This window comes from Chlorocebus sabaeus, chromosome 1 (assembly GCF_047675955.1).
Source record: "Chlorocebus sabaeus isolate Y175 chromosome 1, mChlSab1.0.hap1, whole genome shotgun sequence".
In the NCBI taxonomy this organism is placed as follows: domain Eukaryota; kingdom Metazoa; phylum Chordata; class Mammalia; order Primates; family Cercopithecidae; genus Chlorocebus; species Chlorocebus sabaeus.
Window position 1 is genome coordinate 130,008,474 of NC_132904.1, and position 21,943 is coordinate 130,030,416.

The following is a 21,943-nucleotide window of genomic DNA, read 5'->3' on the forward strand; positions in this document are numbered from 1 at the left end:
CATTCAGTTTTTTTAGGAATTGCCATACTGTTTTCCATAGAAATTGCGCCAAATTACATTCCCACTAGCAATGCACAAGCATTCCAATTTCACCACATCCTTGCCAACACTTGTTATTTCCTGTTTATCTGGCGAGAGCCATCAGTGGGTGTGAAGTGGCCCCTCGTGGTGGTTTTGATTTGCATTTCCCTAGTGATGTTGAGCATCTTTTCATGTGCTTATTGGTCATTTGCATATCTTGGAAGAAATGTTTATTCAAATCTTCTGCTCATTTTTGAATCTAGTTGTTTGTTTTTATGTTGTTGATTATAGGACTTCTTTGTACTTTCTGGATATCAATTCCTTAACAGGACCTGCCAGGACTGGGTCCTTCCCTTCAAGGCAGCAGGTTCCCTTTTGGCTCAGGGTGTGTCTAGCAGTGCCGGAAGCTAGGGCCTGGAATGGGGACCTCTTGACTCTGCTGGTGCCCTTTCCTACTGTGGATGAGCTGGTATCCAAGATGTAAGACAAAGTCCTCTTTCCTCTTTGCTCTCCTCTCCTTAAGCAGAAGGAAGGAGCCACTTTTGTTGCTGTGAGCTGCGCTACCTGGGGTTGGGGGTGGAATGTGCGAGAACTCCCTTAGCCGTGCCAGCTGGTGTCTCCTTAGGCCATGTGCCATGTGCCATGCTAGTACGCTGGCTGGAAGCTCATCCTAGCTCCAGGAATGGCGTAGGAACTGTGGTCTTTGTGTCCTCGACTGCCTTTCATGTTTACCTAGAACTCTGGAGCACTTCAGCCCATGGTGGTGAGGCTTCCCGAGAAACTCAAGTTCCAGTCACTAGGGTGGGCAGTTCCTCTCCGGCTAGGGCTGGTCCAAATGCTCCCTCTGCGTGGAGCTGGCTGAGCCCAGCATGGCTTTATTCTGTGCTGTGACAAGGCAGCACTGAGTTCAATGTAAAGGTCCCCAGTCACTGGGCTCTCCCTTCCCCAAATGCACAGATCGTCTCTCCTCACCACTTGGCTGCCGCTGGGAGATGGGAGCGGGTGGCATTGGTGGTGTGAGACTGTCTCTCTTGCCTGCCTCAATGCCTCTTTTGGTGACATGATGTTAAAACGGGTACTGTGACTGGTCACCTGAGTTTCGGTTTTTGTGACTGTGTGCGGATCATCGCTAAATTTAGCGTTCCAGCAGGATGGATGAACGGTGCAGGTTTCTATTCCTCCATCTCGCTCCACTGTCCTTTATTTTCTTTTAGTATTTTTTTGTAATGTACAATCAGTGTACAAATATTTCACCTCCTTGATTAAGTGTATTCCTAAGTATTTTGTTGTTTCTGATGGTGTCGTAAATGGAATTGTCCCCGACAGTGTATAAAAACAATGGATTTTTGTGCATTGATTTTTTTTATCCTGCAAGCTTACTGAATTATTAGCTGGATAGTTTTTTTTCGAGGGTGTGGGGATCTGTACTGTTTTCTGCATTTAAGATCATGTTGTCTGTGAACAGAGATAACTTCTTCCTTTCCAACTTGGACGCCTTTATTTTTTTCTTGACGAATTGCTCTGGCCAGGACTTCCAGTACGGCGTTGAACAGAAGTGCTGAAAGTGCGAATGCTTGGTTTGCTCCTGATCTAGAGGAGAAGTTTTCAGTCTTTCACCACTGAATATGGTGCTAACTGTGGGCTTTCCGTGTGGGCCTTTGTTAGGTTGAGGTAGTTTCCTTCTATTCCTAGTTGACTGAGTGTTGTTTTAATCATGAAAGAATGTGGAATTTTGTCACTTTTTTCCTGATCAGTTGAGATCATCGTGGTTTTCCCGTTAATTTAGTTAATGTGGTGTATGACACTGATTGATTGTTTTTCTTTTTTTTTTTTTTTGAGATGGAGTTTCACTGCTGTTGCTCAGGCTGGAGAGCAACAACACTATCTCAGCTCACTGCAACCTCCTCCTCCCAGGTTCGAGTGATTCTCCTGCCTCAGCCTCCTGAGTAGCTGGGATTGCAAGTGCCCGCCACCACGCCCAGCTGATTTTGCATTTTTAGTAGAGACGGGGTTTTACCCTGTTGGTCAGGCTGGTCTCGAACTTCTGACCTCAGGTGATCTGCCTGCCTCAGCCTCCCAAAGTGCTGGGATTATAGGTGTGAGCCACCACGCCTGGCCTACACTGATTGCTTTTCACATGGCAGATCTTCCTCGCAGTGCAGGAATAAATCCCATTTGATCATGGTTTAGAATTCTTTTAATATGCTGCTGAATTAAGTTGGCTAACATGTTGTTGAGGGTTTTGGCATCAGTATTCATCAGGATTGTTAGTCTGTGTTTTCTTTTCTTATAGTGTCTTTTGTTTGTCATAAAAGAAAAAAGTGTGAACTTTTAAAAAAAAATTTTTTTTTGAGATGGAGTCTTGCAGTCTCCCAGGCTGGAGTGCAGTGGTGCAATCTCGGCTCACTGCAACCTCCACCTCCTGGGTTCACTCGAGTCTCCTGCCTCAGCCTCCTGAGTAGCTAGGACTACAGGCGCCCGCCACCACACCCGGCTAATTTTTTGTATTTTTAGTAGAGACGGGGTTTCACCGTGTTAGCCAGGATGGTCTTGATCTCCTGACCTCGTGATCCACCCGCCTCAGCCTCCCAAAGTAAAAATGTGAACTTTTTTTTGACACTTCTATATCCAGCAAAACTCAAAAATGAGGGAAAAATTCAGAAATTCCCAAAGAAAAGTGGAAAGAGTTTATTACTGTATTCTACCTTATAGTATAAGGTAGGAAGTGTTCCTTCCCTTTCAATTTTTGGGAAGGGTTTGAGGAAGACTGGTGTTAATTTTTCTTTAAATGTTTGGTAGAATTTACCAGTGACGCCATCTGGTCCTGGACTTTTCTTTGTTGGGAGGTTTTTAGTTCCGGATTTGGTGTCCTTACTAGTTATAGGTCTATTCAGATGTTACGTTTCTTCATGATTGAGTTTTGGCATATTACATGTTTCTAGGAATTTGTGTGTTTCATCTAGGTTATTTAGTATTTAATTTGTTGGTATACAGTTTGTTCACATTCCTCTTTTGTAATCCTTTTTATGTAAAATCAGCAGTAATAACCTCATGTTGTTTCTGATTTTAGTTGAATCATATCTTGTTTTCTTAGTTTAGCTACACTTTGTCAATTTTGTTGATCTTTTCAAATAACCAACTCTTGGTCTCATTAATTTTTCTTTATTGTTTTTCTATTCTCTCATTGTATATCTCTGTGCTAATTTTTATTATTTCCTTCCTTCTGCTACCTTTCAGTTTGTTTCCTTTTTTCTGGTTCCTTAAGGTGTCAAGTTAGGTTGTTGATTTGAGACTTTTTGTCTTTTAAATGTATTTATAGCTATAAAATTTCCTTCTTTGCACTGCTTTCACTCTATAATTTTGTTTCCATTTTCATTTTTCTCAATATATTTTCTAATTTCTCTTGTGATTTCCTCTTTGGACTATTGGTGAAGATTTTACTATTTCCACATACTTGAATTTTTCAGGATTTTTTTTTGGCTATTGATTTCTAGTTTCATTCCTTTGTGATTGGGAAAAATAAAACTTTGTATGATTTCAATTTTTTAAATGTATTAAGGCTTGAGGCTGGGTGTGGTGGCTCATGCCTGTAATCCTAGCACTTTGGGAGGCCGAGGCAGGTGGAACACTTGAGGTTGGGAGTTAAAGACCAGCTTGGACAACATGTTGAAACCCGTTCTATACTAAAAAATACAAAAATTAGCCAGGCGTGGTGACGGGCACCTGTAATCCCAGCTACTTGGGAGGCTGAGGCGCAAGAGTCACTTGAACCTGGGAGATGGAGGTTGCAGTGAGCCAAGATTGTGCCATTGCACTCTAGCCTGGGTGACAGAGCGAGACTCTGTTTTTTTAAAAAAGAAAAATTTATTAAGGCTTGTTTTTTGGCTTACTATATGGTTTATCCTGGAGAGTGTTTTATGTGCCCATGAGAAAAATATGTATTGTGCTACTTTTGGGTGGAATGTTGTGTGTATATATATATGTTAGGCCCCAACTGGTCCATAATATTGTCCAAGTCCTCTATTTGGTTACTAATTTTCTGTCTGGTTATTCTATCCATTGTTGATATTCAGATATTGAGTCTCCTACCATGATTGTAGAGCTGTCTATTTTTCCCTTAATTAAATTTTGCCAGTGTTTGGTTCATATACTTTGGAATTCCAGTGTTTGGTACATCTGTGTTTATAATTGTTATATCCTTTTGGTGAATTGACCCTTTTATCATTATATATATTTTATCATGTCTTTCTTTGTCTCTTGTAACGGTTTTTGATATAAAGTCTATTTTGTTTGATATCAGCAAAGCCACTCCTGCTCTTTTGATTACTGTTTTGCATAAAATACCTTTTCCCAGCCTTTCATTGTCAACCAATATATATCCTTAGATCTAAAGTGAGTATCTTGTAGACAGTATATAGTTGGATATTGGTTTGTTAAAAATTCATTCTGCCAGGTATGTCTTTTGATTGGGGAGTTTAATATATTTACATTCAGAGTAATGACTGATAGGCCATCACTTGCTTTTGCCATTTTCTTGTTTTCTGTATGTCTTACAGCTTTTTGTCCCTCATTTCCTTTATGACTGCCTTACTTTGTATCTAGTTGATTTTTTATAGTGACACTTTTTTTATAGTGATTCCCTTTGCTTTGGGATAAGGTAAAGGATATGTAATATCCTAAAGTTGAGACATTCTATTTTAAATTGATACCAACCTAACTTCAACTGCACACAAAAACTGTACTCCTTTACAGTTCTGCCCCCCACTTTATTTTATTGATGTCACAAAGTATGTCTTCACTTTGGGTGTACCCATTAACTTAGATTTATAATTATTTTATATCTTTTAAAATCTTATAGAAAATAAAAAGCCACATTATAAAGAAAAATTATAATAATATTTTTATATTTTTTATGTGTCTATCTTTGCTGGAAAACTTTATATTTTCATATAGCTTCAAATTACTCTCTAGCATTTTTTCACTTCAACTTTAGGTGTTTTTTTTTTGGCAAGGTCTAGTGGTAATGAACTCTCTTAGCTTTTCTTTGGGAATTTCTGATTTTTTCCCTCATTTTTGAGTTTTGCTGAATATAGAAGTGTCAAAAAAAAGTTCATACTTTTTTGTTTCGGCACTTTGACTATATCACCTCATTGCCTTCCGGCCTGAAAATTTTCTGGCTGAGATATCCTTTATGGTCTCACTGAGGATCCTTGTAAGTGACCAGAATTTCTGGCATTCAAGAATCTCTCTTGTCTTTGGTGGATTGATTATGGTGTGTCCCTGTGTGGTTCTCTGGAATCTTTTGAGCTCCTTGGAGTTATATCATCATGTCTTTCCTCAAATTGGAGTTTTCAGCTAATATTTTGTAAAAACAACCTCCCTGCCCTTTTATCTCTCCTTTTCTTCTAAGAATCCCATAATTCACATACTGTTCTGCTTGAGGGTGTTGTGTAAGTCCCTTAGGCTCTGTTCAGTTTTCTTTATTCTTTTATCTCCTCAGACCTGATCATTTCTGATAACCTGTGTTTAAGTTTGCTTTTCTTTCTTCTGCCTGTTTGAATCTGCTATTGAACTCCTCTAGTTAATTTTTTCAATTTATATATGGTATGTTTCAGTCCCAGAAGTTCCTTTGGTTCTCTTAAAAATAATCTCTGTTTCTTTGTTGATATTCTCTTTTTCTTCATGTGCCGTTTGCCTGGTTTCCTTGAGCTCCTTGAGCGTATTTACAACGGCTGTTGTAGATCTTGCTCTACTGAGTCTGGTGTGGGTTTCTTCAGATACTGCTTTTGGAGATTTATTTTGTTCCTTTGATGAGTCATACTTCCCTGTTTCTTTTTATGTTTGTGTTTTATTGGTTGAACATTGGGCATTTGAGAAAACAGACACCTATTTCAGTTTTTGCATGTTTTCAGGGGAACCCTCACTAATGAGTGGGCCCCTAAGCCCGGAGACCAGCCCAGCATGAAGGCTTAAGACCTGATCTTTTCTGGGCATGTGTTCTGTCTGTACCTGTGTGTGTGCGTCCTTCCCTACCTCCCTGGTTGCTTTCAAGTGTCTTTCATTCCCAGAGTCTCACCCCAGCTGCTTCTTGTGCCCTTAGATGCTCTTCATTTTCTTCTGCTTGTAATTCCTTCCCCCCAGGCATCCAAGAGTTTGTAGTCCCCTGGCAGGTTTCATATGCTGCAGAACCTGCCACTGCCATCTTTAGCATCCAGCCTCAAGTCCAAACTATGCTGACGATTCCTGTGTGAGCTCCATGTCAGACAAGACAGAAACCAGTACGTTGGGCAGAACAAGTTAGAACACTGTAAACAAGTTCCGTTTTGCTTCTTCCATCATGAGGGACCTGGGAGTTGGGACGCGTCCTCCTGACCACACCATGCTACACTGGGGTGGGGCAAGACCTTGTGAAAACATCATACAGTTTTGTACCATTTTGCATATGACTTTTTGTTTTGATTTGGTGGTCACTTGTTTGGTTAGACATTTGACTAATTTCCAGAGCTCCTATTATTTTATTTTAGTCAGTCTGGAGTTGTTTTTTTGATGTTTTCGTGGGAGAACAAGGGCCTAATGCTTCTTCCTCCACTGTCTTATTGATACTAATCTTTTGAGATTTTAGTTTTCAAATGGGATATTTTGCTAGTCCTTGGTGATGGGCATGGTGGGGTTGGATACTACGGTTGCCCTACACACTCAGCTCCTGGTTCTGTCTTTTCTCCCCAGTACAAGCGTGGGGGACCCATCATTGCCGTGCAGGTGGAGAATGAATATGGTTCCTATAATAAAGACCCCGCTTATATGGCCTACGTCAAGAAGGTGAGAGTCCTCGTGGTGCTTCTTTAGACTCCTCCCTCCGGAGTGTGTTGTGGGCTGTGCTGTGACGTGTGGGTCTTATATTTTTCTCACATTAATACATCCTCCAACATCATTTATTAGTGAATTTTCTCTGTTGTTTTATTTCAGCAGGGTTGTCACTTATTTACCCTTGATTGAGTTTCATCTGGGAATTTCAGTACATAACCTGGTATTGCAGGGGCTGGGAATAAAGGAATTGGCTTAATTGCATGGTGAGGATTAGGAAGGCTTCCTGGAGAGGCTGCTCCAATTCTAAAGTCTAAAGCGGTGGTTCCCAGCCCAGGCTGCATACTGGCTTTATCTGGGGAGTTTTAAGAAATCCCTGCGCCCAGGCCTTGAAGCGCCTCCTGCTATACCCCATTCCCGCAGCTTCTTGGCCCTGGGGCCTCTCAGCGGCTGTTGACTTAGTTACTCAGCTGCGGAGAGGAGAGTGCAGCTCCCGCAGGGAGTCCACTCATGCTTCCCTGGTGTCTGGGCGGAGGTACCCGTGTGTGACTCAGGTGGGCAAAGAGAAGCAGCAGCGTCCAGCCTCTGTGGTCCCGAAGCTCTTAGGAGCATTCCCCAGCCTCTCTCTGAGGCTGCTGGGAGAGTGGTGTGGGAGAAGAGGTGCCCACCCCTGGCCTGGCTCTGCAGATCTCTGGGGCTCAGGAGGGAGCAGTTACCCCCTGCGGGGTGGTGTCGGTAAATGAATACCCAGGAAGTGTTAGGTGTGTGTGTGTGGTAGGGACCTAAGGAAACGCTTGCAAAATATCAGTGAATGACAGCGTGAGGTGGTAGATACAGGGCTCTTGATAAATCCCACCTGAGCTCATGGATTGAACTCTGCAGCTCCCTTGTGCCTGAGACAAGAGCCCCCTCTGCTCTTTCCTTCCCAGCATGTGGGACTGGCCACGAGCCTTATTCGCCCAGCACATACCTCCCTGCCTACCCACTTCCAAAAGATTTCAGCGGAAATAAACAGTCTTGGCCTGATATCGGCAGAGAAGATTATAGGAAGACCCCTCTGTGGGGGTTTCTGATCCAAAAGATCCTAGAGCCTCAGCACAAGCCTTTGGCTCGGGGTTCAGGCCCATGTTGCCATGGGCCCTGTAACCTGTGATGCTTGACTTCACCCCTCCGAGGTGTGTCTGTATTGTGAAGACATTAACTGTGAGGCTTGCCTAGGACAGTCTGTGTCAGGTGCTGAGCGGAAGGCCTGGCGCGGCAGTGACTGCCCTGTGGGTGTTGGGATGTTCTGAGTGGTTCTTGTCGTCACTGCCCCTCAAGCACAGCGTTTCTTCCGCTTCACTCTCGCTTTACAGCTGGGAGGATGCTTCCTGCTGTTCTGGACGTGGGACGTGCACCATGGGCACGTGACAGGGCATGGTGGGCCCTCCTGGGCCTTGCCATCCCCCAAACCCACACCGGCTAGCGTGGGGAAGGGACAGGCCTGTCGCTTGTGGTGTGAGTGAAGGGAAGGATGTAGGTGTCATCCTGGAGGCCTGACCTGCGTGCTGGAGCCCAGCAGACAGTGGCGGGTGACACGTGGCAGCAGCTTCCCTGAGCCGGCCTCAGTGTAGACTCGCCTAGGCATGCTAGCTGGCCCACTGGGCAGCTTCCAGATCCAGAGCCACCAGGGGCTGCCCCAGCTTGCCCGCCCTGCCCCTGCTGTGATGGGAATTGGTGCTGACTGGAGCTGTGCTGAGCATGGAGGTGCAGGTGGCAGGAGGCTTTTCTGTGTTTGGCAGAGAAATAAACGCTTTATTCAGCATCTCTCCCTCCAGCTCTTTGGGCTACCCAGCTGCAGCTGTGTGTCCCTGCAGACGCTCTGAGGAGCCAGGGCAGATGTGGGCTTATCTCATTTCCCCCCACAGGCACTGGAGGACCGTGGCATCGTGGAACTGCTCCTGACTTCAGACAACAAGGATGGGCTGAGCAAGGGGATCGTCCAGGGAGGTAATTGCACTTGTTGGGCTGTGGGGGCTGGCGGCGGCCCTGGGCTGGCTGTGCACACTCTCCCTGTGGGACTGTGACCCAAGTAGGAGTTTCTGTGGTGCCTGTTATTCTCCCGTGCACATGGCACTGGGCTGCAGAACCTTGGGTTCCATGAGTGGGGAGGGTCTGTGTGAGAGACCATGGTGCGTGGCCAGCTGGGTGGCTGTTCTCCCGCCCTGCTGGGCACGCGGGCTCCAAGGGCACTCTGCAGATGACTGCCTCATGTGTGGGCTTCCTGTTTTCGGAACATTGCAGCTCCGTTTTTCCCAGCTGCATGGGCCCCGAACCTGGTAGTGACTGTGAGCTCCTGTCCAGTCTGCCTGGCACCTAAGCCATTGTTAGCTTTATCTCCCAGTGCTCCTGGAATCCATACAGGCCTCAGCACTCACCTGCTGGCAGCACCCCTGGCCTGCATTGCTGCTGCAGCATTTTCACTGTTGCCTCCACAATGTATTCTCCGTGTGCCTCTGAAAATGTCGTCCAGATTACCCTACCCTGCTGAGCGCCCAGCGTCTCTGTCTCACTCAGAGTGCAGATTACCGTACCCTGCTGAGCGCTTGGCGTCTGTCTCACTCAGAGTGAATCGCAGGTTCTGGGAATGATCTTGAAAGGCCTCTCCACTTGGCCTCCAGGACCCAGCTGAGCTTACTTCCTGCTCCTTCCCTTTGCTCACTGTTTCCTCCTCTTTACTGTTCCTCCAGCATCCGGAGCCCCAGCCCTGGGGGCTTTGCTCTTCTTCCAGAGAGCTGCATGGCTGTTCTCTAAAGTTAGTGAGGTTTTTGTAGCACCACACTTGAAACTGAACTTCCTCCTTCTTGGGGCTCACTCAGTCCTTCTCCCTGATTTCTTTTCGCCCTCTCACATTGGGGGTAGTTTATTTATTTCATTGATCTATTTCACCCAGCAGTACTCTTGGCGGGGCTTGGGGTTTGGCTGGTTCAGCTGTGCTCAGGGGCCCAGGTGTGGTTCGTGGCCTGGGTGAGCATAGATAGTATCCTCCCATCGATGCAGCGGGGCCCTTCCTGCGGCCTCCTGCAACCGTGCTCGTGTCTGCTCCGGCACATTCCACGCTGTCTTTTCTTTCTTCTGCATTCCTCCACAGACCGAGCTGCTGGAAGATGTCGCTATATCCCTGCAGCAGCGCCTGGCATGTGGCACCCAGGGAGTGAGTGCCATGGATGGGGAGGAAAAGGCTTTTGTCCCCAGGCAGAGTCCCTGTGTCTCCGGCCTGGGCAGGACCGCGGTGATTCCCACGGCTTCCACGCGGTGGCAGTGTCTCCCCACGGCCGCTTCCAAGGCCCGCTCCAGGCTCCTGCGCGGCTGTGGCTGTGCGGGGAGACTCCTTTTGACGCTGGGGCACATTTGTAGCGCTTGGCAGTCTCCCGGTTACAGGCCTTGCAAGGCAGCCGGGAGTCTCTACTGCTTTTCCCTGTGGCCCTCCCACCTCCAGGCACCCACCTGCGTGCCCCTGTTGCCACCTGCTGCCTGGAATAACTTCTTTTTTTTTTTAATTAAAAAAAATTACATGGTCTAAAACTGAAATACTTGAAAATGTTGGTAGAGAAATATAGTGTAGCCAACTCTTCACCATATTGTCCAGAAATGACCATTTTCAAGTCTTTGGCTTTTTCTTTGGATATTTTCCTTCTTATTTCTAAATACTGTGAACATAGAGCCTGCATCATTTGCTTTAAAATTCTGCCCGTTGGCCGGGCGCGGTGGCTCAGGCTTGTAATCCCAGCACTTCGGGAGGCTGAGGCAGGCAGATCATCTGAGGTCAGGAGTTCGAGACCAGCCTGCCCTACATGGCAAAACCCCGTCTCTACTAAAAATACAAAAAATTAGCCAAGTGTGGTGGCGGGCACCTGTAATCCCAGCTACTCGGGAGGCTGAGGCAGGAGAATCGCTTGAATCCGAGAGGCAGAGGTTGCAGTGAGCTGAGGTGGTCCCACTGCACTCCCGTGGGCACCAACGTGGGCCTCCTGGATGTATGACAGGGGTTCACGGCAGGCACCTGCCACGTGGGTGATGCCCTGCACAGTATCTGTGAATCCTCAGGGTGCCAGCCGGCTCTCTTTGCAGTGTGCTTAGTTTTCAGTGTAATTATTCTGTTTGTTTTTCTTTTCATTTCAAATTCTCTTTCCTCCCCTCAACCCCGCCCCCCCCGTACTGCTTTCTCTTTTAAACAAATGCTTTGCCAGAGATGTCCCAGACGCCTGCTGCTGGTGTTTCTCAGGTCCTGTACCTGTCCGAGTCTGGCTGTCTGGAGGCTGGCTCTCGTTGTTCTGGCTTGCATGGTGAGGGGTCTGCTGCACGGCTTCATCCCGCGTGGAATACGTTTCCTGTCGCTCCATGGCTTCCCGGCACCCGCTGTTGCTGCGGCAGCACAGGACGCTCCAGTTCCCTAGCCTCTCCTGGGTCCTCTCCCTCCTCGCCCCCTGCCATGTTCCTCGGGGAGAGCGCCCTCCCCTTCGGGTGCACATTCTGCGAGCTGGCACCGTTGCGTGGTGGGCGTGCGGGGTGTGCCTGTTCCACCGTCTTGTCCTCGGGTCTTTCGGTCATCCTGGTGTTTGTGTATTGGGAGCTCCTATTGATTGTCTACGTCTTTTCTGTTCTTTATCTCTTTGCCTTTCAGTTCTACTTTCTAGGTGACTTCCTGAACTTTTATCTTCCAGTCCTCCGGTAATTTCCTGAGTCACAATTTTCTTGAATATATTTCTCTTCTCATAGCATACTTTAAAAATGGACACTACCTTATTTCCCTCCGAGGGTGGTTTGCTTTTTACAAAAGTGCTACCTGTGCTCCTTTCCCCTGGCGCTGCCCGCGTTCCTTTCCCTGGCACTGCCCGCGTTCCTTTCCCAGTGCTGACCGTGTTCCTTTCCCTGGTGCTGCCCGCGTTCACTTTTCTAGGGCTGCCCTTGTTCCTTTCCTAGCGCTGCCGGCGTTCCTTCCCCAGGCACTGCCTGGGTTCCTTTCCCTAGCACTGCCTGCTGTTTTCCTGTTGTCTGTTCCACTCCATCTCCTGTGCCAGGGGATGCTCTGGCTCAGCCCCTACCCAGCAGCTTAGGAAAGAGGCTCCTGGCTGCCACTCGGAGCTCTGGGTGGGAGAGGCTGTTGACAGGAGTTCTTCCCCCTGGGGTGACTGGGACGTGGTGGCTTTTTCAAGAAGGGACACTCACTTGTCGGAGTTTGGGGCAATGTCTTCCGCTGTGAAGTGTTTCTGGAGAAGTCCTGGGGTCGTGCGGCAGCTGTTCTGGGCCAGGCCGGTGGTGGACAGGAATGTGCTGTGGAGACTGCCTGCCTCCTCTTCCCGCCCTCCCCTCCACCTGCTACACACACCTGCTCCCGCAGCAGCTCGGGCCCAGCGTTCTCAGGCAGGATGGCCCCCGAGGAGGGGGTGGGCCCAGGTGAGAACGAGGATCGAGGCTGAGGACGGGCATCCTCCCATCTCATGGTGATCAGGGCCTGGGGCTGGGAGTGGGATGAGGCCTTGGGCTGGAGCTGGAGCCGACTGTCACCCCTTCCGCAGTCCTAGACCATTTGCTGTCCCTGTGACCTTCTCAGTATTCCAGGATTTGCCAATGTCTCCTCTTGATGTTCCTCGTGGCCGTCTGCCTGTCCACCCTCCTCTCGTATTTGTGAGAGGTGTCAGGAAGGACAGGACTGAGATGCTTGTGTTCACTTAGCCGTGCACAGCCTGTGGACACTGCGTTCGGCCTGCTCAGGTTCAGACCGGCCTGTGGACACTGCGTTCGGCCTGCTCAGGTTCAGACCGGCCTGTGGACACTGCGTTCGGCCTGCTCAGGTTCAGACCGGCCTGTGGACACTGAGTTCAGCCTGCTCAGGTTCAGACCGGCCTGTGGACATTGCGTTCGGCCTGCTCAGGTTCAGACCGGCCTGTGGACACTGCGTTCGGCCTGCTCAGGTTCAGACCGGCCTGTGGACACTGCGTTTGGCCTGCTCGGGTTCAGACTGGCCTGTGGACACTGAGTTCGGCCTGCTCAGGTTCAGACTGGCCTGTGGACACTGCGTTCGGCCTGCTCAGGTTCAGACCGGCCTGTGGACACTGCGTTTGGCCTGCTCAGGTTCAGACTGGCCTCCTGTCTTCAAAGGGCTTCTGGCTTCAGGGAAGGGGAGGGGTCTGGGTGGAGGGTCCCACCCCGTGGGCTGCTGGAGGACAGGGACGGGGCAGGGCCATGGGGTGGTGTCGGGGGTCCCAGGTGTGCAGCCCCACTCTGCTGCTACCTTGAGGTCAATTACTGTGACCTAGAGGCAAGTTATTACACCTCCCCAGAGCCCCACCTGTCGCTTGCATTTCTTCACTGGCATCAGAGGCTTTTGTCCTGCAGCGGCGTGTCAGGGTGGCCCGGCTTGCCAGGCTGGCTCAGCCTCTCTCGTGTGTGCCTAGGCCTGCAGGAGCCCAGGCCGCAGCCGTGCCTGTGAGCTGACTGTTAGGCGGACAGTAGGCGGGTGAGAGGCCCCAGGGTAAGGCTGTGCCACGGGGGTGGGCGTGGGCATCCCCGGCTGTCGGCCAGACAGAGCACACCTTTCTCGAGCATATGTTTCACTGATAGAAAGCCACTGAAAACAGCGTTTTAAATTTTAAAAGGAACATGTTATGGGGTAGAATACAGAATTAGCCCTTATCAAGAAATGAGAAAGGAATCTTTGTTTACATCATTACCTTGGACTGGGTGCTTGGGGTGCCAGGGAAGGATCAGGCTCTGGTTCCTACAAAAGAACAAGGAACCGAAGTGCGCGCTTGGCTTGCAGAAGTCACAGTTGATCAAGGCCAGGTGCCCAGTGAGTGACTGCCCAGCTCTGTGCCGCTGTGGCGGGATCCAGGACAACAAGATCAGTCTCCTGGCTGACTTTTTATTTTATTTATTTTTGTGACGCAGTCTCACTCTGGCACCCAGGCTAGGCTGCGGTGGCACAATCTCAGCTCACTGCAACTTCTGCCTCTTGGGTTCAAGTCATCCTCCCACCTCAGCCTCCCAAGTAGCTGGGATTACAGGCGTGCACCACCAACCCTGGCTAATTGTTTTTGTATTTTTTAGTGGAGATGGGGTTTCATCATGCTGGCCAGGCTGGTCTGGAACTCCTGGCCTCAAGCGATCCACCCACCTTAGCCTCCCAAAGCATTGGGATTACAGGTGTGAGCCACTGCACCTGACTGTGGCTGACTTCTAACTGGAGGTGGGAAACCATGTCAGGGCTGGTTACTTTATTGTGCTGGTGGATTGAGAAGGGTCTGGGGTCACTTAGAAGGTCCCTGGCTTTGAGACAATGCTTTGTCTCTCCCTCTCCTCTTCCCTTCAACAGTGTTGGCCACCATCAACTTGCAGTCAACACGCGAGCTGCAGCTACTAAGCACCTTTCTCGTCAACGTCCAGGTGAGTCCAGCCCCAGGGAAGCTGCCGCCCAGCCTGCTCAGTGGCCTGTGGGAATTCCAAATGCCTGTCAGCGTGCTCAGCTTCCCCAGTGCAGGGAGCTGGACTCAGGGCTGTTGGCCTCTTGACCCCTGGCCCATGCCACTGTGTGCCTGCAAGATCCGCTGCCCACAAACAGCTCTGAGGGCTGCTGTGTAGGCTGATGCAGTGTGGACGTCACTCACTGCCCTGAGAGAGGGGTCCTTTTGGTGCACTCCTGGAGGACTCGACTTTTGTGGCCTCAGTTAGCTGCACACTTGCTCCCAGGGATTGAGGGGGAAGAGAAACTTCCCTGTCCCATACTACACAGGCATCGGACCTTCACCTGTGAGGCCCCTGCAATCTAGAAAGATGACTGTCATCACCAAGGCACGAAGCCTGGTCCACTCCAGGTCTGGAGAGAGGGAGGAGTTTCCACATGTCCCTCAATATCTGTCAAACCGATGGACATTTACGCTGCACTGTAGTTCTGACTGACCTCTCTGTCAAGCGCGTGTGCCCCTCCGGAGCAGATGGATGGATGGGGCCATGCTGCCACCCTCTGCAGAGCTGAGAGGCCCTGGCTGTGCCCTGGCCCACTGCCCCTGTGCTGCATGGTCACGCTGGTCCTGGGCCTGGAGTGGAGCTGTGCTCGGATGCCTGTGGAGATGCTGGGCCGCTTTCCATTCTGGCTGATGGTCTTTCAGAGCAGGGGCTGTGTCCTCAGCACATCTGTGTGGAGCCACCACAGCCGTGTGGGGCCATGTGTGTGTTTGATGTGGCTCCTCCTGGGGTTCAGGTGGCCAGAGTAGGTGGGGAGGCTCCCAGGAGAAGATGGGAGGGCTGGCCCCACTCCCAGCTAGGCTCCTGTGAGGCAGGTCACGCGCGATCCAGCTGGGTCTCTGCCTTCCTTCCTCGACATTTCCGGAGTGCCTGCCGGTGTGTGTAGTGGAGTGGGGAGCCGCTCATGCTTCTGACTGAGATGACGGGGTTTCCTGCCCTGTGCTGTGTGACCTTGGGCACGTTACTTAACCTCTCTGTGCATCTCTTTCTTCTAAGTGGGGATGATGAGAGTACATTGCCTTATGGTGTCAACTCACAGGTGGTGTGAAGATTAAATGAGGTAATATTTGGAAAGTGCCTAGCACAGCAGCTGACACAGCAGAATGCCTTATGTTTACCTAGCCTTCAAGGTCATCCTTAGAGAGGTAGCCATGCCCGAGCCTTCCCAGGCCAGCTGTCCTGCTAACAGAATGGTCCTGCTGAAGGGTTTTATGTGCGCAGTCCAGAGATGTCTGTTTTCATTAAGGAAGGGGACTTGGACACCTCCCTGTTTGAATCAAGGGCTCTCTGAATACACAGCGCAGGCCCCAGGTGTGCTCCACGTGGCGATGTCTGATAGCACCTCACTCCCCCTCCGCGCCCGTGACCGGTGACAGGGATAACTATGCAAGTGTTTCCTGAGCACCTCCGACCTGCCAGGCCGTGTGCTGAGGGCGTTACGTGCACTCTCATCTCATTCTCCCAACAGTCATGTGAGCCAGTGAAGGAGATGGCCATAGAGTGTACAAGGCACCCTGTAAGTAGTGACCTGGGGACTGCAGCACAGTCCCACTGCAGAGCTCCAGCTCGTAGCCAGTTGTGCAGTGCAGTGGCCTGGCACGTGGGTGGACACTGGTACCCCCAAGCCAACAGCCTTGCTTCTGGCATGGGAGATTTCTGACTTGCGGGACTTTGAATCCGCCTCTCCCTTTTTAGTGATTTAAACGTGGTATATGGTGTGTCTCCTTCTTGGAAGGCAGGTGTCTTGTAAAGAAAACCAAGCCACCAGTCTTGCTAAAAGAATTCTCGTAACTACTCTGGCTTTAATCTGGGTGTGGCTGGTACCTTCTACTCAACGGACTGTAAGTTTGTCCCGTCCCCCTGGATCAGATGTTGTTGCTGCGTATGCAGTAGCGCTCTAAACATGAGGCCATCACTGACCTAGAGATACTCGACAAGCTGTCACTGGATGAGTGAGGAAGACTGTGTCACACAGAGCCTGAAATACTAGCACGTTAGTCTTTACACCTCCCCCAGGTGCTCTGGGCTTCTGCAAACATGGCAGAGTGGTCATGGTCCCAGGAATGATCTTGGCCTCCTTGGGGCAGTCCTATGCCAAAGTCAGTATTCAGAAAGAAGATTTAAGATTTGTTGAGTGGCCCAGCCAAGGTATAAATCCAAACTGTTGGTACAGAACCTGCACCATGAATAGCTGTGCTGTAAGGCCCTGATTTTCTGGTTCAGAAAATGCTGCTGTTTAAACTGAGTTGGACCTTGAAGAGGGCCCACTCGTAGCATCTGATTATTCTGCTAATGGAGCCAATACCCTGGGGGTCTGTATCCACAGTAAACCTCCCAGGTATGGAGTTGTCCTGGGTAGAACATCCCTCTTCCCTGGAAGAGGACAGGCAAAGCTTGGCTTGATCCAGAACCAGTGTCTTCTTGCTAACATGTATACAACATTAAAACCATCAGGGTTTGCCGTAGCGACTTTGGGAGCTTTATCTGCTCTGTACCTGCACGTGTGGGGTCCACATGTGGCAGGAGAACTGGTGTGCAGGTGAATTTGGCCGTCGCCTATGCCCCACCTCCAAAGACCTCTAAGGCAGTGGGTATGCAGCCAGGGAAGAGTGGAGAGGGCAGAGATCCTGGGGCTCCCCTCCACGAAGAGATTCCCTCTTTTGTGCCTGGCCAGCCTGCTTGTCTAACTCTCTTTTTGTGGTGTCCAGGGGACTCAGCCCAAGATGGTGATGGAGTACTGGACGGGGTGGTTTGACTCGTGGGGCGGCCCTCACAATATCCTGGATTCTTCTGGTGAGTGTGTGCAGTTACTACATCCAGCATGTGTGCCACTTAAGAAGTGAGGATGAGTTTCAGTCACCGGCTAACGAATGTAGGTCAGCCATAGGGGTGCAAGGCTGCTGGGATTATCTGTGTGCAGAAGTTGGCTCTGGATATTCCTGAGTCATTTGCCTTGACACTTTGATGAATGGGAGGGCTTTTTAGCATTGCTTGTTCGTGTTTTTGTAATTAGAAGGGTAACGCATGCCTATTGCAAACATCCAGAAAATACAGAAAAAGTATAGAGAAGAAATAAAATTCCCAGAGCCCAGAGACAACATTTAGATGTACACCATGTAGGCAGTTCTCTGTGTATCTGTACCGACAGCTGTGTACGCACACACAGAGACAGATGCAGCCACGCTCCACTGCATGGCACCTGCTTGTACCGGTGAATGTGGTGCATGCACATACGGACCCCTTTCTGTATGACCAAATACAGACTTACACGACTGCTTTAAAGAATGTGAAGAGCCCCGTTCTAACCCACGCTTCGTGGACACAGTCTCTCGGGCTGTTTCGGGTGGTTGTTAAGCGCACGCCATCTAGGTGAGCATCCCGGAGCCCGCGCTCTGCGCACCTGGCGTTCCCGGTGGCCCTCAGCCCCGGAGAGACGGCGGCTTCAACCGCTGCTGCCAAGTGGATGCACCCATTTCCCACAGATTCAGCAACGCTGAGTATTAAAATAACTTTTAATATTGGTCTACTCAGTACATCATTGTTTAGTCTGCATTTCTTTGATTTATATTAATGAAATATATATTTATTAAACCATTGGTTTTTCTCCTTTGCTATGATCTTGTCATGTCATGGTTGATTTCCTAACAAAGGCAGAACAGGGGAGGTGTCAGAGTTTTCTCTCTAGGGTTGCATCCATCTGTGTGCATTTGATACCCCTGGTCGGGCAGGCTCACATGGAGATCGCGCTGGCTGCAAGGCCCTGGCCGCCCTGGGCTGCAGGTGGTCCACATGGAGCTCAGAGACTTGACCAGGATTTACAAACAACTGGAGGCTTGAGCTCTGGGGCCATGATTCTGGCCCACATGTCCTCCACCCCTAATCTTCTGTGATTGGGGTTTTAGTGAGAGCTAGAAGGACAGAGTGACAACGTTGGCCTTGAGGTGGGACTGGGCAAGAGGAGAGTAGTGAAGGGACCCCAGCTCATTTCAGACTTTAACTCACTCTGCACATCCCCTTTCTCCCTCCTCCGGCAGAGGTTTTAAAAACTGTGTCTGCCATTGTGGACGCCGGCTCCTCCATCAACCTCTACATGTTCCATGGAGGCACCAACTTTGGCTTCATGAATGGAGCCATGCACTTCCATGACTACAAGTCAGATGTCACCAGCTATGGCAAGTATTCATCAACACTGCTCTCCCTGGTCTGCCGGGCATGGGCATGGCTGGGGCTTGCTATGGAGAGGCCTTCAGGGTCAACTTCTGGCACCGTCAGTGTCTTTGGCAATGGAGTACCTGGAGAAGGTAGGGGCTTTGCCTGGACGGTCACGTTACACTCCCAGAGGAGGGAAGCCTCAAGGCAGGTGGTGTGCCTGTGAGCTGGCCACTCTACAGAAAGGCCTCTTTGGCAGAGGTGGCCTCCCCTCCCTGCCCAGGCCCTTGAGGAGGTGTGATCCTGCCCCCTTTAGGTTGAGAGTTCCAGAAAGTAGAAATTACACCTGCAGCTAGAAATTTAGGCCCATGCTGTGATCATGGATAGTTTGTGTTTTTTGAATTTGTGAGAGTGTCACTCTGTCACCCAGGCTGGAGTGCAGTAGTGTGATCATAGCTCACTGCAGCCTCGAATGCCTGGGCTCAAGGGATCTTCCTGCTTCAGCCTCTTGAGTAGCTAGGACTACAGGTGTGCACTCCAACCCCTGGCTAATTTTTAAATTTTTTTGTAGAGGCATGGTCTTGCTATGTTGCCCAGGCTGGTCTGGAACTCCTGGCCTCAAGTGATCCTCCTGCCTTGGCCTCCCAAAGTGCTGGGATTACAAGTGTGAGCCGCTGCGCCCAGCCTTATGGACACTTGTTGTAGTTGCATGGTCTTTCGTGTTTACAGCATTTTGACTGAATGGCTCAAAAGTGTCTTGCCTCCGGAATGGCTGAGATGAAGACCTGGGGCCCTTCTGAGCTTCTCCCTGTTCTTTGTGCTGCCACATGTGCTGTGCTGGGGACAGGAATGACCATGACAGGGCCCGGTGTCTTGCAGACTATGACGCTGTGCTGACAGAAGCGGGAGATTACACGGCCAAGTACATGAAGCTTCGAGACTTCTTCGGCTCCATCTCAGGTACCCAGAAGACAGCAGACTCAAGTTCCAACTCAGGCCCTTGCTTCTGCTCTCAGTTCCCGAAAGAGTTACTTCCTTACTGTCCCACCTGGACTCCAGTTGATCTGTGTGTAAGAATGTTATAGACAAGGACAGGGAGGTGTGTGAGGCTGTATCCATCTTGCCGACTTCACCTGTTCCAGGTGTTAAGGCTCCTTATCTCCTGTGGAGGATGGGAGAATGCCCCTGGCCTTCCTCCCCTGGCCTTGGCAGGTGCTGAGAGCTGGCCTGTTGTTCCTCGTGGTGCTGGGATGCAGGAGCACATTGGGTCTGTGAATGGGAGCTGGGCGGGGAGGACGAGCAGACGGTGACATTTGGGTCCCTTGGGGATGACGCTGTTGTCTGTGTGTTGCAGGCATTCCTCCCCCTCCCCCACCTGACCTACTTCCCAAGATGTCGTATGAGCCTATAACGCCAGTCTTGTACCTGTCTCTGTGGGATGCCCTCAAGTACATGGGGGAGGTGAGTGCTGGGGGCAATCGTGGGTGTAGCAGGGGTGTGGGGAGAGGAAGGCCAGCGCCTCGTAACTTTGAGGTCCGCTCTCCAGCCTTGGAGCTCGGAGTGAAGAGGACAAACTCATGCTAGAGTGTGAAGTGGGGAGAAACAAAGGCCCCTGAGGAACAGCGGGTGGCCCTGTGAACCGTTCCTTCCTCCAGCCTCAGAGAGGAGAGTGAGGGGCAGAGGAACAGGGGGTGCCTCCTCCAGTGGCCCGAGGCTGTGACGCGTATCCCCTGCCTGTGGACTGCACTCGGCCGGTGCACACCCCTTTGTCCCACCCTCTACCCCATCACTCTGCAGAGCTGTCGGTTTAGTGCAATGAGAAGTCAAAGTAGAAACACCTGCCAAACCCCTGCTTCCACCCCACGTGCCAGCCCCCAGGCAGAGTCTGTCTGTGACCCCGCTCCTCCTCAGCCTGCCCCCCCGCCATCTCTTCTGTGTGCAGCCAATCAAGTCTGAAAAGCCCATCAACATGGAGAACCTGCCAGTCAACGGGGGAAATGGACAGTCCTTTGGGTACATTCTCTACGAGACCAGCATCACCTCATCCGGCATCCTCAGCGGCCGCGTGCGTGATCGGGGGCAGGTAGGAGCTTCTCTTCTAAATTCCTGCGACCTTCTGATGAGCAGCCCTGCAATACGCGTCTCATTCTGTCCCTCAGAATCAGCTATTACCAGCTGTAAATATGGCCCTTCCGAGTCAGCTTTGCGAGTCTTCATGGGGGCATTTGTTTCTGTTCTGCCCGCTGGCCCCCTGTTTGCCCACAGGCATGCGGTGCTGCCCTTCTTGGCCTAGCGGAGGTCCCGCGTACCCTCCTCCTGTTGGCCATGGATGCTCCTGTCTGTTCCCTTTGGCAGGTGTTTGTGAACACAGTATCCATAGGATTCTTGGACTACAAGACAACGAAGATCGCTGTCCCTCTGATCCAGGTTCATTGTTTTTGGGCGCTGGGTGAGGGCTAGCCCCGCTGCTTCGAGGAGGACAGGGGGAGTCACCGAGGAAGACTTGGGAGACCCGTGGCTCCTTCCCCACAAGCTGCAGGTGGAGAGGGCGAGCGCGGCTTTCTGCCCAGCTGGGATGTGCACTCCCATTCCCAGAGTGTAGGGAAGAACTGGGGTCCACAAGCACATTCTGAGGGGCAGCTGTGGCCTTCCAGTAGTCATCGTTAGCCCCGTGTTGCTGGCAGGGTTACACCGTGCTGAGGATCTTGGTGGAGAATCGTGGGCGAGTCAACTATGGGGAGAATATTGATGACCAGCGCAAAGGTGGGTCCGAGAACGTGTGGAAAGAAGAGCGGCCATGCTGGACACATGTGGCTATTGCTTCTCTTGCCAGCAGCCACCAGGCCACGGAGGCCCCTTGCCGGGAGGTGGAGACTGGGTTGTCCCGTACATGAAGCCAGTTCTGAGTGGGCCAGAGAAGCTCCGCTGGGCTGTGGCCCCTGCCCCGTTAGCACTGCACATGTGCATTGTCTGCGTGCTTATGATAAACACAGTGAACACTGAGCTGGCCTGGTCTCCCCTGGGCTGCAGTCGGTTTCCGCAGGGATGTCTGCCTGGGGGACAGCGGTGAGGAGCAATGAATGTGATTTCCAGGAATCCAAGGAAAGGCACAAGACCCCTGCCTTCTTGGGCCTCCACACTGAATTTCTCTTCTTGATCCATCTTGGGAAACCCATAGCTTATCTCGGATGTGGCGCGGGGAGGACGCGGCGCGAGGAGGATGTGGGACATACAGCAAACAAAACGCCTCTTGGTAGCGCACCCCTCTGGCAGCACACCCCTCTGGGAACAGGCTGCCAATTTGCTTTATGTTTCCTGGCCTACTAAATCTTTTATGTTTTAATTTAGCCCTTCCTTTTTTAAACAACTCTAGCTAAATGTGGGTGGTTTCAGGTAAGTTATAAAAAAAGAACTCAGAAAAAAATGAATACGACTGTGGTGAGCAGCACTGGTGACCTCCCAGTTC

At 50.5% G+C, this 21,943-nt stretch overlaps 1 protein-coding gene across 5 annotated transcripts in view; it reads left to right on the top strand.

The window, feature by feature from the left end:
• GLB1L2 (galactosidase beta 1 like 2) overlaps window positions 1-21,943 on the top strand; it is a 42,341-nt gene that overhangs the window by 17,159 nt on the left and 3,239 nt on the right. For 4 of the 5 annotated variants that reach the window (XM_038004955.2, XM_008021598.3, XM_038004954.2 and 1 more), the window contains 10 exons: window positions 6,748-6,840; window positions 8,733-8,814; window positions 14,180-14,250; window positions 17,037-17,121; window positions 18,363-18,500; window positions 19,357-19,437; window positions 19,832-19,938; window positions 20,420-20,560; window positions 20,833-20,904; window positions 21,162-21,240. In XM_038004955.2, the coding sequence (XP_037860883.2) occupies window positions 6,748-6,840; window positions 8,733-8,814; window positions 14,180-14,250; window positions 17,037-17,121; window positions 18,363-18,500; window positions 19,357-19,437; window positions 19,832-19,938; window positions 20,420-20,560; window positions 20,833-20,904; window positions 21,162-21,240 (949 nt within the window). Of the gene's footprint in view, window positions 1-6,747; window positions 6,841-8,732; window positions 8,815-9,955; window positions 10,019-14,179; window positions 14,251-17,036; window positions 17,122-18,362; window positions 18,501-19,356; window positions 19,438-19,831; window positions 19,939-20,419; window positions 20,561-20,832; window positions 20,905-21,161; window positions 21,241-21,943 lie in introns of all 5 variants that reach the window. The other variant, XM_008021596.3, reaches the window with a different exon arrangement.